This window comes from Miniopterus schreibersii (genome assembly GCF_964146895.1).
Source record: "Miniopterus schreibersii genome assembly, chromosome: 2".
In the NCBI taxonomy this organism is placed as follows: domain Eukaryota; kingdom Metazoa; phylum Chordata; class Mammalia; order Chiroptera; family Miniopteridae; genus Miniopterus; species Miniopterus schreibersii.
The window spans coordinates 127,576,650-127,595,048 of record NC_138102.1 but is presented as its reverse complement, the minus strand read 5'-3'; the positions used below and the strand labels follow the sequence as shown (position 1 = coordinate 127,595,048).

Here is an 18,399-nt window from a genome sequence, read left to right as displayed (position 1 = left end):
ATGGGTGGCCTCTAGAAGAGATAAGAGCAGGAATAGATTCTCCCCCCAAAGTCCCTAGAAGAAACACAGCCCTGCTAACACCTTGATTTTAGCCCCATAATACCCATTTTCCGATTCTGACCTCCAGAACTATAAGATAATAAACTGATGTTGTTTTAAGCTGCTGAGTTTGTGGTAATTTATTATAGCAGCCATAGAGAAATGATAGAGCCAGTTTTGATGAAAAACCTAAATTGGAGTATGGCGGGCTGAAGTCTGTGTCCACAGGCCAACTGATGTGGAAGTGATCACTCATGAAGGATGTTCCTATTGTGTTAAGAAATATATGTGATTACTCTCTCCCCCTCCACCCACCCGCCCTCCTCCATCCCTTTGACATTCGTCAGTCTCATCTATGCTTCCATGTAATTGAATCTATTCTGTTCATCAGTTTATTAAGTTCTTTAGATTCCACGTATAAGCAAGATCATGTGATATTTGTCTTTTGCTGCCTGGCTTATTTCACTTAGCATAATACGGGACACAGACAATGGTGCGGAGAGGGACTGGGGAGGAGGAAGGGATGGGGTGGAATGGGTCACTGGGGAGAAAAAGGGACATCTGTAATATTTTAAACAAAAAAAAAAAGAAGAAAAAAAAAAGAAATAGATGTGATCTCCTAATGTTGCTTCATCCCTCTGAGGCTACTGTTCTCAAGGAATAGCAGACAAGGAGATGTCTCGCACAAAACAGCAGGCTGTGTGAATTACCTGTTCGGCCTTCCGTTTGGGCTTCCTTGCTAAAGAGGCCTCCACTGACAGTGAGGATCTGTATCTTGTATTTCTTTCCTGGTGTCAGGTCTTCAAATTTGTGCTGCTTGGTGGTGGCTGGCTTTGATGTGTTACTCAGAAGGATCCCGTTTTCATTTAGAAGTAGGATATCATATCTTTCTGCCACGCCAACGGCTTTCTGCCAACTTACTATTAAGGAATGACTGCTGTATACATTGTCTGCAATTATTCCCTGGACAGATGCTGGGACTGCAAAGAAAGAAAAGAAGCAGGTTCCATCATTTAGGGTAAAGTAACCAGTTGAGAAAAAAATATCCTAAAGCAACTGCAGATAAAAGATGTTGCCTCATTACTGCATTGATACTTTCCCAATTCCACCCAACCCTCATGCCCCCCCTTGATGTTGGACTTTCCATGTGCCCTTGGAAGAAAATATTTCTTGTCCTGAATTATCTGTAGAATTGTTTTGATTCTCAATTTTTTTTCTCAGAATTTACATAGGATCTTGAAATCAAACAAGTAGAAAAATTCGTGGAAGTGACACTGACAAATATGCAGAGGAATATCAATGTATTTTTCTAGAGAGTGAAGGAATGCTGAATAAATTTACATTCAATGAATATAGTTTAGAATATATAGCCACTTGTTTGAACTTTCATTCCCAAGATTGACTCAAGTCAAAGCTTCAAGCCTTGACCTAAGCAATAGTATATAACAGTGTTTGTACTATGGCTCCTGATGTGAAAGGCAAATTGTATTATTTGTTCATAGTATTTTCTGTCCTAGGCTCATATTTTTTCTCATTCTACATAATCTCCTTGGGAGACCTCATCCACTCCCATGGTTTGAATTATTACCCATACGGTGATGTCTCCCAAATTTGAACTTTCAGTTCAGATGTCTTCTATTTTTTGCAGGTGATATCTCTCTCTAGATGTTCCACAGATGTTCAACTCTCAAGATGGTCAAATTGGACTCCTCATCTCCCTCCGACAATTTCCTTACTATCCTTTGTTTCTATCTCTTGGTCCAAGTCAAAAACTTGGGTTGTCACTCTTACCTTTCTACATATATTTAATCACAAATCTTATAATTTCTGTCTCCTAAATCTTTCTCTTGGATCTCTCCACATCTCTCCTTTTCTCCTACCACTACCTTAAGACAATATTATCTCTCTCATACATTATTGCAAGTCTCTTGACCAGTCCCCTTGATTCCTTACCTCTCAGTTTCAAACTACACGTTGTATCTGGCATATTCTCATAGAACACCCATGCTGATTACCCTTCAGTGGCTCTCCATAATTCTAAACACCTTAACAAGGCATACAAGGCCCGTGGCTCACATTCTTTATTCTAGCATACTAGAATGTGGGTACTAGTGTGTGGGTCCTCAATGTGCCAAGCTTTCACCCCAAGGCTTTTTCTTTTTCTGCTGAAACCAAGTCAACATATTCATCATTAGGATGACTTCTTAGTGTCTGTTTAACTAGTACTTCCTCCTGGAAGCCTTCCCTTATTCTTTCTGTTTGCTATTATAGTACCCCATAATCATTTTTATTTTAGCATTTACTATGTTGTACTATAATTGTCTTTTGACTTCTCTGTCTCTTTCACTAGATTATAAGTTTCTTGAGGTCAGGGGGCATTACCTTGTTACTGAACTCCCATTTTCTAACATAGTGGTTGACATAGTAGGGCCCAGACCCCGCAACTAAATAGATGCTAATGAGAAAGGAAGACATCTAAGAAGTATTGTGTCACAGTAGAGAGAGCATGAGGCTTGGAGCCAGACAGGTCTAGATTTGAATTATAGCTCTAGATCTTATTGCATGTATCCTAGATAATGTTTCATAAGCCTTCTGAGCCTTACTTCCCTCATCTGTAAGGTGGAGATAATGATCCTCTGCCATGTAGTGTGACTAGCGATCATTTTAAATGCCTGGCATGGAGCAAGTGCTTGTAGATTATTTTTGTTTTGAAAGTAGTATATTAATAATGATAGCAATATAAATAAACAGATACATTATTCATTCATCATTTGTTCTTTAGCTATCACAAGTGAAGTAGATGGCATAGGTATTTTTTTGTCCTTAAAAAAGAATTTTGAGAAAGGGGTGAAATTTTGAAAAATGCATATAGAAGCCTGCTTGTTAAAGTTTTAAATCCTTTAACAAGTTTAAAAATTTATTCAAATGATTCAGTTCTTAATTACATTTCATTTGTTTTGAAAGTCTCTGTTAAGAAAGAAAAATGCAAAAAAAAAAAAAAAAGAGAAAGGCTCTTGAAACCACACTGAGTTGTACAAATTTAGGTGACTTTGAATTTGGATATTTGTGACTTGTGACTAGCTAAGCACATTCATCGTCCCATTATGGAAAACAATCCAGCCCTCCTCCAGGCCGATGCTCACTCGTCCGCCCGAGCACGTCTGTCTGGTTCCTCAGGGACCCGCTGACCGAGGCGATCACGATCTGGTACTCCTCCCCGGCCTCCAGTCTGTGGAACGTGTGCCCAGACACGTGCTTGGGGATAGTCTGAGATTCAACCTTTTGATTCTGCCTGAATGCCGACACTGTGTAGGAATCAACATCTCCCCTGCCAGGGGTCCAGGTCACCGTCAGGCTATCTGTTGCTCCATTGGGAGAGACATGAACATTTCTGACAGCACTAGGAACTAAAAGAGAAAATAAATTTAAAAGTTATCACTTAGAGAATGGACTGTGGAAATTTCAACCAAAGTTTCTGTGCTTCTTATGTTCTGGTGTCTACTGAAAGCAAAGGCATAGAAAAAATTGGTATCAATTTACCATCTTTCTCTGACTCTTCTGCCTGAACTAAGGTTAATGGGGGAAGTTCAGAGGGACATCAGGGCCAGTGAGTAAGAGCAGACAAAGCCAGTAGTAGAGCGAGGGGCTAGTTAGATGGCTGTGATCCAAGTCTTGGAGTTCTCATTTACCAGCTGTAGGACTATAGGCAAGTTACTTAACCTCCGTAAGTTTGTTTCCTCATCAGAAAAATGGTCATGATTAACAGCAACCAGCCCACAGAGTTGTGAGGATTGAACAGAATGTACATGTAAAGTGCTCTGCTGGGGGTCTGGTTCATAAACATTAACTATTATAACAACACTACTAATAGTTCCAAAGAAGTGATACCCACCAACAGAGATATTTATACTTAATCTGTATGCCTCACAAGCGCCAGCTACTCACATCAATTCAATAGTATTTCTCAGTAAAGCTTTTGTTTTTCTTCTCGTACATCAAACTTTACTTTTGTTCATCCAAGTTGGACAACATCATTTTCATCATCAAGACAACTTTCTCCCCTCTTGCCATTTCCCTTTTACACCTCCAAGCCCCCAACCAAAATGCCTGGCTACCCAACCTGCTACATACAGGTGACCCTTGAACAAGGCAGTGGTTAGGGGCACTGACCCTCCCCCTCCCCCGTGCAGCTGAAAGTGTGCACTTTTGACTCCCCCCAAAGCTTAACTGCTAGTAGCATACTATTGACAGGAAGCCTTACCAATAACATAAACAGTTGATTAACTCATATTTTGTATGTTATATATATTATATACTATACTATTACAACTAGAGAGAAAAATGTTAAAATCATAAGGAAAAGAAAATATTTTCACAGTACTGCACTGTATTTATCAATACCATAAGTTTATGTCATCTGTTTATAAGCTGAATTGTCGGTCAGCACCTACATATATTGTCTTATATGACACAAAACCCTGTAGATGTTATACATACTACTATGTATAACATCAAAGATTAAAAAAATAATGTGAAAAAGTTCATATTTACAGGTGTAATGATTCCTGCATTGGTAATGAAGAAGCAGAAATATGGTTGTTTTGTGGTAGCCTAGTATAACCGATAGGATTGGTAGTAAGAAAACCAAAAAGTTTTCCAATATAATATTGAAAAAAATCTGCATATAAGTGACCCAAGCAGTTCAAACCTGTGTTGTTCAAGGGCCAACTGTACACTGCTCTAACTAGTCAGGCCCAAGATCTGTATTTCCAATTACCGGTGAAGCCCTCAATGAAGGCCGACTGCTGCACGTCTCCACTGATCGTCAACACGAGGATTTTATACCGGTGCCCTGGTATCAAGGAGGCGAATCGATACTCCGTCGCAGTATTTACAAGGTGTAGCGGAGGTAGTACTTTCACGTCATTGAAGAGCAGCTGAATCTCATACTGGTCGACATCCCCACCAGCTCGTGACCAAGTCACGTGAAGGTCTTCGGTGCTCCTATTCCACAACGTTAGATCCTTAACGGGCTCTGGGACTAGGGAGGGGTATTAGAAGACACTTCAGGAAAGTGACTGATCAGAGTTTACCCACAAAATAATTTATGAGTCCCATTCAAGGAACTGGCAAACATCTCCCTGCTCCACATACACCACTTGAATTATTTCATGCATAATTAAACAAGGAAAATTGAAAGCAACTGTTAAGATTGTAGGGTTTTTTGCTGACATAAATCTTATATGCTAAATGTTAGTAGAATCTAATTGTAAAATGAGTTATGATCTCAATCATAAGATAAAACAAAAAGTCCAGAACTTTAAATGTCACAATGCAGGAGGACAGGGAAGAAAAATGGGACATTTGGCCTTCTTGCTTGCCAAGTATGCTTGCTTTTATCTCTCAATAAATATTCTGTAATTATAGGCCATGGTTTGGCTAAATGATGTTAGCTCCGAGTGAGACTTACTGGGAATGTCATTTACTGATAACTAAGTAGAGAAAATTCAAGGTTCAGATAAATTATTTACTCGATGACCTTCAAGTTCCAAATGACCATCAAATTCTGCAATCCTTCCACTTACTTGTTCTCCCATTCCCTTGTTCGCTGGCTTCATACTGTCCACTTTTTGTACTAACAGTGACACTGTACAACCGTCCAGGGACTAGCTTAACAAATATACACTCATTTTCAGACTTGGGAATGCTTTTCATTTGAATGAAGTTGTGTTTGTTTTTAATGGTGACTTCATAGCGATCGAAGTCTCCAGTGGCATGAACCCAGGATACCTTTAAATAGTCACTTCTGGCCGAGTTGCTAATACTGACTCCCTGGACCTTGTCAGGCACTGAAAAAGAGAACACAGAACAGCTAAAGATTAATGATTCTTGTCAGCAATTGATCACAGATGACAACCCAGGACCATAAGAGAAAGTGAGATTTTTATTGTGTGAATTTTAAGGAAAAATCAGACCTTTAGATCACAAGTTTCTGGAAGGGAAAGATTGTTATACTAGTTGGAGTGATTAAGTGAATTTTTAAACAGAACCTGATGAATTAATTCTAATCTTGTTGTTAGCTTACACAAAATGTCATGTACAAAATGGAACATTAAACGTGATAACTGATGATTAATATGAATGATGGCGATGATATTAGAAACTTCAGCATACCTTGCTGATTCAAGACATGATAAAAAGTCATGGAGAAGAGTATAAACAATCCAAAAGAAAAGTGGAAGAAGAGGAAACACATATTGGTAATTAATACATGAAGAGATGTCCAACATCATTGGTGATCAAGGAAATGCAAGTCAGGGACATGGCAAAATATAATTTACATACACTTGATTGGCAAAATTTCAAAACCTGATAAAAGTAAGTGTGAAAGAGAATCCCATTCACAGGAGATTAGATGAATGAACTGATATATAGCAGTCATAAGTACTTTCTTCTTAACTCAAAACACAAAAATATGGATTTCTTGCTCTTTCTTAATATTAAAACACAAAATGTGGGTGACTCTTATCAATATACTATTAAGTGAAAAAATCTAAATCCCAAAAGATTATATACTTCATAAGAGATACTTTTGTAATGTTAAAATAAAAATTTAAAAACCCATAATTTTAGGACAAGAAATAATAAAATATGCAAGATAGAAAGTACAGAAGAGAGATGAAAACTGGAGTCAAGTTAATGTTTACCTTGGGATGGGTTAGTGAGGTGGGAACCACATGATTTGATATAGATTATTATCAAGTTCCTAGTTTTTATTTTGGATAGTGGTTTCTCAGGTACATATTAAATTATTAAAAATTATTGTCTAAATTAAATTAAATTAAATTAAATGCCTAAAAATAAATAAAAGTAACCACTGATGCGTGGTTTTCAGAACCAAGAATTATGATTAATCCCATTTTGTGCACCTGAGATGCCCCCCCATAAATATATAAACAAACAAACAATTCTGTGTACCTGTGGGGTTTTTTCCCCCTCAATTGATCAATCAATCAATACTTGTTAACAGAAACACTTTAAACTAAGGCAATTCTGTATTTAGAACATAGTATTAAGGATATTCTAATTTATATTTGGGGCTGTATTTTAATTCAACAGTAAGCCATAGATCCATTACTATTTGGCTATAACTGGACATTATAAATATATGAGAAGGAACATTGGAAAGAGATATGACCTCAGATCTAGGGTACTAAACTTGTATCCCAACACTAGCACATCTTCCAGGTCTGTATGGCCTCTGGTGGTGTTTGGCAAATCAGGGATTTCTGTTTTGGCCACATGACCAGGCTGTGTCCAAGTCTTCTCTTCCACTTGCCTCCAAAGCATGAAATAACCCAGAAATGTCAATATTTTGGCACCTAAGCTACATTTTTTCATGATGTTTCTCACACCTACAAGTTGCACTACTATCCTTTGTTGGCTTATGTGTACTGGTTAGTGTTTGTACTGGAATAAATCCCACCACAGATATGGAGCAAGGGCAGGCATGCTTCTTTTCAAGATATTTACCTGGAACCAATCACAGTGTTGCTAGAATTTAGTGATCCCAGAGTTAAGGAGAATAAATTCTGAAGTGACGCTGTATGCATGGGCTAAGAAAGGTCAATGATCCAAGTGGTTTACTGAAGGCAAAGACACTATTATAGGAAGAAACACCAGGCTGAATACCGCGCTAGTCAACAAGGCGCTCTCCAGGTGGAAGTGGAGGTAATTTGTGAGACTTGCCTTGCTGCATGTTGAGATGATGTGATACAGAATTAGAAATACTGATATTTTTGCCCGAAATGCAGAACAAGAACATTAGAAAAGGAAAAAAGCATTGAGACAATCAGCCAAAATCAACAAGACAGTAACCCAGACATGACTCTCCAGTTAAACTGATTTGTCAGGGGTGATGGTTTGCCTTGATCAGTTATGCACCAAATCTAAGTTCACGCTGCTGAGGAGTCAAAAGGGTGCTTTGAAAAAAGAATCACTGTTCTTGCATTTAAAAACAATCTTAGCAAAAGGTCTTGCAATATGAAGGACATATGCATGGGAAACATTCAGGAGTTGACACTGAGGGGAAGCAAGGAGTAGTTGGTTACATAACTTTTAATTTTTGGTGCTTTTTAGGCTCTAAGTTGATCAACATAAGACACTGACTTAAAGCTGCTTTGTAAATGGAAATCAGCTTTTCAGATTTCAGTCATTATTGCGATTATAAGTATATTTAGGCTTTAAATCATTTCAGGGGAAAGAATATCTCTATATCCCTGACTCATGTTTTCAAGGACAGCAAGATGTAATGGAAATAGCGCTGGAGGCAGGTTGAACTTGCCTACTGGTCAGCCATGTGACCAAGGAGAAGCCAGTTTCTCTCTGGGACTTTATCTCCAAATGAGATGGGATTAGACTATTCTATGAACACTTTCAATGCTAGCGTGATGTAACAATGTAAATCAGTGGTTCTTAAACCTTTTTGAGGTCACAGAAACTATGAGAATTTGATGGAAACCATGCACTCCTTCTGTCCTGCCCCCAAATGTGCACATCTGCCCTATCCCCAACAACTTCAGAGACAATTTTCAGGGTTACTACATTCCCAAAGTCTATCCAAGGAGCACCAGGTGAAAACCTCTAATCTAAGTGATTTTTGATTCATCAAACATTTATTGCGTGCCTACTAGGTTCAGACCCTGTGCAAGGTAATATGATGTTACTTGTTCCAGACCCTCATAGAAAAACTGACATTTTAAAATGTAAATGACAAGCCACAGCTCAGTGGGAAAGATGACAAAATATTAATGTTAACCTTAAGCAGAAATCTCAGATGTAAACCCCAAGAAGCAAAAATATATTGGGGCCCTGGCCAGTGTGACTCAGTTGGTTGGGCAACATCCCATGCACCAAAAGGTTGCTGGTTCAATTCCCGGTCAGGGCACATGCCTGGGTTGCAGGCTCCATCCCTGGTAGGGAGCATGCAGGAGGCAGCCCATCAATGTTTCACTCTCTCATCGATGTTTCTCTCTCTTCCTCCTTCTCCCTCCTCTATCTCTGAAAATCAATAAACTATTCTGAAAAAAAAAAAAAAAAAAAAAGGAAATTGGGGAAATTCAGGCTGTCTAAATTTAGCTCTTTTTAGCACAGCAGAGACTTGGCATTCATTTCCTTTGCTAAGATTTTGTTCCTGGTGCCCGAACTATAAAAGTTTACATTTTCACCTTGTGAGAAAAAAAATCAAGAGTGGTCTTGACCAACAGACATTTTGGAAAGGATTTAGGATGAAGAACTTAGTGGGCTCCGGGTATAAGCCTAGGACTTGAAATGCGCTGGCTGTTCAACAGGTTAAACAGTGGGCAAGTTACTTAACCTTGAACCTTGGTTTCCTGATCTATAAAATGGGAATAGTAATAACTATGTCAATAAGGAGTTTTTAAGGGTTAAGGTAGTTAACATTCATAAAGCCAGCGTCCAGCAACCAAAAAGTACACCCTACACAGAAATACTTGTTACTATGTTTGAAGACAATACAAATTCTAGCCATGAAAGTGGTGTTCCACTTACTCGGAAGGTAACATTTGCTCACATAAGGGGTTTCTTGGGTGAAAATATGAAGACTCTGTAACAATTTTTGTGATCTCAGTGGCCTTTACTTTAGCATTACAGAAATATTGCAGATCTAAGCTGTCTGAGCCACATAGTAAGCTGGCTCTTACAGCGCCTGTGCCTCCTTACAGACTTACCTGTCCGATCTTGGCTGAAGGCATGGTTTTCATACTTGCCACTCTTTGTAGTTATGGTCACATCATAGAGGCGGCCTGGGGTGAGGGAGCTGAAGGAGCACTCGCTGACGGACTTGGCGATAACGAGGGACTGAACCACCTTGCCGTCATGAGACAGTGTCACTACATAGTGGTCCACATCTCCAGGAGCTGGCAGCCAAGATACTCGGAGGTAGTCACTGCGGCCAGAATTGTTCACTGTTACTCCACTCACACTGGAGGGGACTAGGATTTTAAAAAGGGGAGAATATTTATTATTATTTTTAAATGTATCTTTATTGTTGAAAGTATTACAGATATCTCCCTTCCCCCCCCATTGACACCCTCCACCCCATCTGCTCTACCCCCAGGCCTACTCTACACTATTGTCTGTGTCCATGGGTTATGCATTTATGCATCAGTTCCTTGATTAATCTCTTCCCACCCACTCCCCCACCCCTGCCTTCCTTCTGAGATTCATCAGTCTGTTCCATGCTTCTATGTCTCTGGATCTATTTTTGTTCATCAGTTTATTTTATTCATTATATTCCACAAATGAGTGAGATCATGTTATACTTGTCTTTCTCTGACTGGCTTATATCACTTAGCATAATACTCTCCAGGTCCCTCCATGCTGTCCCAAAGGGTAAGAGATCCTTCTTTTTTACAGCTGCACAGTATTCCATCATGTAAATGTCCCACAGTTCTTTTATCCACTCATCTCCTGATGGGCACTTGGGCTGTTTCCAGGTGTTGGCTATTGTAAATTGCGCTGCTATGAACATAGGGGTTCTTTCTGATTCATGTTTCTGGTTCCCAGAAGTGAGATCATTGGGTCAAAAGGCAGCTCCATATTTAATTTTTTGAGGAATCTCCATACTGCTTTCCACCGTGGCTGCCCCAGTCTGCATTCCCACCAGCAGTGTACCAGGGCTCCCCTTTCTCCACACCCTCGCCAGCACCTGTCATTTGTTGATTTGTTGATGGATTTGTCATTCTGACAGGTGTGAAGTGATACCTCATTGTGGTTTTAATTTGCATCTCTCTGATGATTAGTGATTTAAGCATTTTTTCATACGTCTCTTGGTCATCTGTTTGTCTTCTTTGGAAAAGTATATATTTAAGTCTTTTGCCCATTTTTTAATTGGATTGTCTTCCTTTTGTTAAGTTGTGTGAGTTCCTTATATATTTTGGATATTAACCCTTTATCAGATGTGTTATTGGCAAATATGTTCTCCCATACAGTGGGCTCTCTTTGTTTTGCTGATGGTTTCTTTTGCTGTGCAGAAGCTTTTTATTTTGATGCAGTCCCATTTGTTTATTTTCTCCTTTGTTTCTCTTGCCCTAGGAGATGTATCGGCAAACATACTGCTATAGACATGTCTGAGATTTTGCTGTCTATGTTTTCTTCTAGGATTTTTATGGTTTCACATATTACATTTTTAAAAGAAAAGCACAATCAAAAGTTTGAGTCATTTATCGTGATCAGCAAAAGCAGTGTGGACCCGGGAGATCAAATCTCATTACCTAAGAGGTCAAGAAAATGCTCTGGAGGCTGAGTGATCTCACATCAGAAGGTGAACCAAATAAAAAATGCAAGGAGGCTTTTTGGATGCCTCATAAACACAAGGGTGCCCCTACTGCATTTTTATGGTGTGGCTGTTCATAAAGTATTTTAAGAGGAGGCATTTTTATGTAAATGTGCCAGGAAGTTCCCTATGTAGGAAAGGAAGCAAACATTTCAAATGAATGGGTTTGAACCAAACTCATCAATAAAGATTTTGAGGGAAATGGTAAAGAATGCAATAGTTTTTCCAAAAAGCTTAGACTGGTTGATTGCTTTGATCTTCTTGTCATGAGGTTATTTACTCCTGGGGAGTCTAATAACGGACACAACTAGAGGTGTGTTTTTTTCTCTTTGCAAAGCATTCCCTGCCCTCTAGTGGCAAAAACATTAACATAAAATCCTAGCCTGGAAGCAACAAGTCTGGAGCGCTGTGGCAAGAATGGCCTTTCTGATGTCAACAATGATCATTGGCTTATTTTAATTGAGTTTTAGTGCCATGACATTCACTGAGAGCCTACGATTTGCCAACTATACAAAATGGAAAAGATGTGGATGCCTTTAAAGGGCAACCTGGATAGCACTAGTTTGCAAATTAATCATTGTGGTATTGAGTAATAGTTGTATCATGTATCAGAAATAAGTGCACTTAAATAGTACCACCCGTAGTGACTATCAGAATAAAATCCTATAGTATATGCAAGCTGCACTACTGTTTTCGTTATTAGTTGATTAACTTAAGCTAAATATTTTCATATAATTGTCAGTATCAATTCATCATGTATAATGGATGAGATATGGCATCAAATGACTATCATGTCATCACAAAGGTTTTTCTAAGAGTTCTGTCACACTTATTGGAGATTTTAGAAAATTCAGAATTCATTGTCTCCTATTCTCACCTCCACCCCCACCCCCACCCCTACCCCTCAATTTCCATTCTTGGGAGAACAACATGTGCCTTCTGGAAGGTACTGGAATTTGGCTTTTGGGAAGATCAGAGATTAACCTATTTATAGAATGTCTTAAAAACAGAACTCTGGAGGTCCCATGTACTCTTCTTACCTGTCCTTCCTTCCACCACCACTTGTCGGGAGGAGATCCCTCCGCTTACTGTTGTTACCACCACAGAGTAGAGACTGCCTGATTTGAGGGAGTGGAAGCTGTATGTGCTGGTCTCACTGGAGACACTTTCATTTTTGATGACTACATTTTCATGGATGAGTAAGACTTGGTAGAACTCTATGTCTCCCACTGCCTGGGTCCAGTTAGTAAACAGGCTGCTGGTTGTCCCTTGGTTGGCCACATGCAAACCAGTCACTTGGGCAGGCACTGAAACACAGTAGACAGAAGAAAAAACAGATGACACTTAGTCACCCTAAGGAAGTATAATAGAAATAAGTAAAAAATGGAGACAGTCTTGAAGATGCTATATATATATACACACACACACATATATATATTTCCTATAAACTCTCAGCTCTATTTCCTGTGGCATATGGCAAACTACTCCCCCACAGAGACTCTACTATTATGAAAAAGCTATCTATATGGGAAATCAAAATTATCTGGGATCCAAGGATGAGATGAGGCATGCCTATTAAACAGTTTTGATTGAAAACTTTCAGTAATGAAAGGCAGTTATTTTTGAAGATTGCTTGCTTAATGTCATTTTATCTGTCCTTACCCAATGAGAACTCAAAGCCACATCATCTACCTGAGCTGATGGTTGTCATGGCTGGTATTGGGAAATCCCTTCAACCTGATGATTAGGTTGTAGTCTAGAAAACTGGTTAATTCTTTACTGGCACATTCTCAAGAGGACTGTTATTATTATATGTGAAAATGTTACAATAATAGAAGTTATATCATATAATAATAATAATAGTAACTACTGAGTGCCTATTTTATGCCAGTTATAGGCTCTATGCATTATAGAGGTTATATTATTTGATACTCATTCAAAACTCTATAAAGTTCATTTTCTTATTCCCTTTACTGAGGAGAAAACCAAAGATCATAAAATACAAGTAACAGTCTATATTACAGTGCTAACAAATAGTTAACTTGGGGTTCAAAGCCTGATCTTTCTAACCCATGAGCCTGAGCCTTTTTCCTAATTAGTAACTACTGTGATTTTTAATCTATCCATTGACAAATCTTTTACACAAATCTTGAAGTTGGCACTTGATTAACATACATCTCTGTGCCTTTTCCCTGCATTATAATAATCAAAGGGACCCACCTTGGCACACCTCTTCTAGGAATTGGTTGACTTTTGGATTCAGATACAAACATATTCATTAAGCAGTATTATTTTGGACAAAGATGGTCAAAAGGTACAAATTTCCAGTTATAAGATAAATATGTACTAGGGAAGCAATGTTCAACATTATGACTATAGCAAACACTGCTATATAATGCACAGGAAATCTGTTGAGAGTAAATGTTATGAGGTTTCACCACAAGGAAAATATATTTTTTCATTTTTCATTTTATTGTACCTATATAGAAGATGGATGTTGGCTGAACCTATTGTGATAATCACTTCATAATATATGTAAATAAATACATCACACTATATGCCTTAAACTTATAGTATTATATGCCAATTATTTCTCAACAAAGCTGGAAAAAATACTGCTATACATGATCAGAAGATTGAATTTTAATTCTAAATTTCATGTGTAAAGCAAAGGAATTAATATGTCAAAACAATTTTGAAAAAGAAGAACAAGAATGGAGGACTAACATGATCTAATTTCAAGACTTACTAGAAAGCAACAGTAGTGAAGACAGTGTAATACTGGCAAAAGGACAGGCACATAGATTAATAGGACAGAACTGAGAGTCCAGAAATAAACCAACACATATATAGTCAATTGATTTTTTACAGAGATTCAAGGGCAATTAAGTAGGGAAAGGATAGTCTTTTAACAAATAGGGCTAGAATTATTAGATGTCCATACACAAAGAATTAAACCTTGACCCATATCTCACACACACACAAAACTTAACTCAAAAGAAATTACACACTTAAATTTAAAACTTAAAACTATAAAAACTTTGAGAGAAAATCTTTGTGACCTTATCTTAAAAAAATTTCTTAGATAGGATACCAAAAACATGATCCATGAAAAAAATTGATAGATTGGACATCAAAATTAAAAATGTATGTTTGGCAAAATACACTAATAAATTAATGAAAAGACAAACCACAGACTGGGAGAGAACATTTCAACACACATTTCTGACCAAGGACTTATATATGTAGGAATAAAGAATTCTCAAAATTCAATAAGAAACAAACATGGGCAAAACATTTGAAAATATCTTCTTCCCCAAGAAGATAAATGGATGGCAAATAGGCACATGAAAAGATGCTCAAAACCATCAGTCATTAGGGAAAGGCAAATTAAAAATATGAGATACCACTACAAACTTATTAGAATGGCTAAAATTAAAAAACAAAAAAACTTGCAATACCAAGTGCTGCTGAGGATATGAAGGAACTGGAAATCTCATATATTGTTGGTGGGGATGTAAAATTTTACAGCCACATTGGAAAACAGTTTGGTAGGTTCTTACAAAGTTAAACATACACTTACCATATGACCCAGCATTGTAAGTGGTGGGAATAATGAAAATGATCTTAAGTCTAAAATAATGTTTTGTATTTCCATTTCTGGCAGGATAGTGGACTACATACCACAAAAATCCCCCCAATCAACACAACTACATGTATTGAATAAAACATATCAATGTAAATGCATAAATGAGTTGTCAAGAAGGCAAGGAATTCTCAGAGACCTAAAAGTAAATGATAGGTAACTGGATAACTGAAGCAGACTTTCATCCTGAAGGCATCTTTTAAACATACATTTAAGTTTTGATTTTATAGCTTTGTAGGATATACGAAATAGGAGGAAAAGTGTAGGACTTTCCTAAGCTGAGGAGCCTCATAAGTAGCCCTGCATAACATTGGAATCCTGAAACGTTCTAAGCGTAAGTGAAATAAGTATTCTCTTTTTACTCCCCACATCGCCCCAACCTCCTTAACAGTGGGTGGAAAAGAAAAAATTTCCACTGAGAATTCATAACCTCAAGACAGCTTCAGTGAATTTGCAACTCAAATTCATAAAACATGGATGATGGCCCGGCCGGGCGTGGCTCAGAGGTTGAGCATCGACCTAGGATCCAGGAGATCGGGGTTCGATTCCTGGTCAGGGCACATGCCTGGTTTGCGGGCTAGGCAGCCGATCAATGACTCTCTCATCATTGATGTTTCTATCTCTCTCTCTCCCCCTCCTTTCCTCTCTCTGAAATTAATAAAGATACGTTTTAAAAAAAACAAAAAACAAAAAAAACATGGATGATGAAAAAACCTCAAGGTGACAATTTAGATTAAAATAGGTCTGGGTTGATAGTAGCCCTGTGTATCTAAAAGAATCAAATGAAAAGCAAGTTCCCTTTGAAACCCACTTTCAAACAAGGCCTCAAAGAATTCCCACAGAATATCCCAAGGTATATGAGTTTACAGTAAAACAAATCACAAACATTTAAGGAAATAAAGCACCATGAGCAAAAGGAAACAAACTCAATAGGCAACAGAATTGCACTTCTGAAGACTTCAGATAATTATCAGATATAAAATGTAAAATAAAAACTGTTAATATGCTTATGACAATAAAGGAAGAGAATGGAAATATGACTAAAGGGAATCAAAGAGAATGTTTAAAAGTGAAAAATATACCAATTATTAAAGCTCAATAGGCAAATTTAAAAAGAGTTTAGACAGAACCAAAGAAAGAATTAATGAACTAAAACAAAGAACTGAGGAAATTATCCAGACTATAGCTCAGAGAGCAAGTATGTGAAAAATATTATATATATAATATTCTAGAATACCAGTAGGAGAACAGAGAGGGAATGGAAAAGAGGCAAGAGGCAATATTAGAGTGTTAATGGATGAGAATTTTCAGGATTGATGAAAGATACTAATCTGCAAATACAGAAATCCCAATAATCTCAAGCAGGATAAACAAAAAGAAGTCTGTACTCAGATCAAACAGCAGAACGCCAAAGGCAAAGAGTAGATCTTAAAAGCAATCATAGGAAACAGATTACTCATAGAGAAATAAAAATTAGATCGACAGCTGACTTTTCAACATCAACAATAAATTCCAGAAGGATTCGAATATCATCAATGTGCTGAGAGAAAATAACTTTCAACAAAATTATAACCCAGGGAAAATGTCTTTCAAGGTTGAGAGCTATATACCCAGAAAAACAAAAGTGCAGAGAGTTTGTCCCTAAACATCTCAGTACAGAAATTTGAAGAATGTTCTCTAAGACGAAGAAACATAAAACAAGATGGAATGTCTGAGATATGGAAAGAAAAGATGAGGTAAAAAAGTAGTAAATTGGTGGGCCAATCCAAGGATACATTAACTGTATAAAACAATAATTATATTTTTGTGGTGTTAAAAAAGAAAAGAGAAATAAAATACAGGACAACAATAATACATAAATTAGAAAGGGGAGCCTTTGATGATGACCTTGCTTCCTATTTCACTTAGAAAATGAGAGTTATCAAAAGATTACTGCCTACCACTACATCTATCTATTTGCTGTATCTGCACTCTTTCTCCCAGCTAATTCTAGAGTTATACTACTCATGCTTCTTTCCAAAGCCAATTCTTTCATTTGCGCTCTAGATCCCAATACTTCTTGCTTATTCATAGACCAATATCAGCAATTCTTCCCTCTCTCTGTATAGCATCACCACTCCTTTTTCTTCTAAAACATTCCCATCAGCATAAAATGTGTTGTTATTTTTTTCTATCATTAAAAATAATCCTCCTTCCAAACATACTTTCTCTTTCAGATGCTGCCCTATTTCTCTGCTCTCCTTTGCAGCAAAACTCCTTGGAAAGGTTGTTTACTGCTCTGTTTTAATTTTAGCAAAATAAACTCAAAGTAAAACAAAACACGGAACTATTAAAGACAGGGCTGAAATTAGTAAAAATAAAAACCAAACAACTAAAGGATCCATAAATCAATGCCCAGTAAATAATTGGAATTTAGTGAACATTTATAAGTTGAGTGCTAAACAATTCTGCAGACAGGATACTTTTAAAACCTAAAGTTTATAAAGAATATTACCTGTTCTTCCTTTTGTTGAAGATGAATTTTTTAAGTGTCCACTAATACTGGTCACAGTAGCTATGTATTTTCGTCCAGGCACCAGGTCAGTAAAAGTGAACTCTTTGGCATCTTTGGGGAGTGACTTGTGGATGAGCAAGAGGTCTCTGTCTGCTAGTGAAATGGTGTATTTCTCCCATTCTGCAACAGGGGTCTGCCACATGATGCCCAGTGAGGTTTCATTGGCATGTTTGACACGAAGCTGGAGGACAGCCAGGGGGACTGAGGAAAAAGCAGTGGAGACTTGGGTCACTGACTGACTCAGAAACACTCATGTATTCTTTAGAGAGCTGTTCTCTTCCATCCACAGGAGTATTCCAATTCAGCATTTCTTTTCTGAATGCTTATGAACATTAAGAAAAAGTAAAAGCTCATTACAAAATATTTACTTATATAACATAAGCAGAAATAAGGATTCAAAATAATACTATGGAAAAAATACTTTACTGGTCTTTTATTTTTGGCCACATGATACTTTATGAGTGCTTATGTCTTCATATGAACTCTATGATATGAAAATATTTAATTCGATCTTGTCATCCACAAAACCACAGAGAAAGATCTGTGTTTGAGGACTTTGGGAAGAGTTAGGAGTATTTGTTGCCTCCATAGCTTAGAAAGACAAAGTGATTTTTTCCTTCATTTCTAAGGAGGGAACACTGATGTGTCCCTGAAAAGGAGAGTAATAATAGTATAGCTGGTAACTAACAACAGTATCTGATTAAAGGCTCCTGTTATCCAAAGAATTAACATTTCTTCCATTTCTTGAAAAGGATGTATTATTAAAACTTCTAGGAGACATTGTTAAGAGTAAAATGTTGATCC

General features: G+C 37.5%; 1 protein-coding gene across 2 annotated transcripts in view; it reads right to left on the bottom strand.

The window, feature by feature from the left end:
- PTPRB (protein tyrosine phosphatase receptor type B) overlaps nucleotides 1-18,399 on the bottom strand; it is a 100,300-nt gene that overhangs the window by 38,516 nt on the left and 43,385 nt on the right. For both annotated transcript variants that reach the window (XM_081127889.1, XM_081127890.1), the window contains 7 exons: nucleotides 17,536-17,796; nucleotides 12,436-12,702; nucleotides 9,789-10,052; nucleotides 5,625-5,888; nucleotides 4,817-5,080; nucleotides 3,183-3,446; nucleotides 750-1,019 (listed from right to left, as the gene is read on the bottom strand). In XM_081127889.1, coding sequence (XP_080984015.1) covers nucleotides 750-1,019; nucleotides 3,183-3,446; nucleotides 4,817-5,080; nucleotides 5,625-5,888; nucleotides 9,789-10,052; nucleotides 12,436-12,702; nucleotides 17,536-17,796 — 1,854 coding nt within the window. The remainder of the gene's footprint in view (nucleotides 1-749; nucleotides 1,020-3,182; nucleotides 3,447-4,816; nucleotides 5,081-5,624; nucleotides 5,889-9,788; nucleotides 10,053-12,435; nucleotides 12,703-17,535; nucleotides 17,797-18,399) is intronic.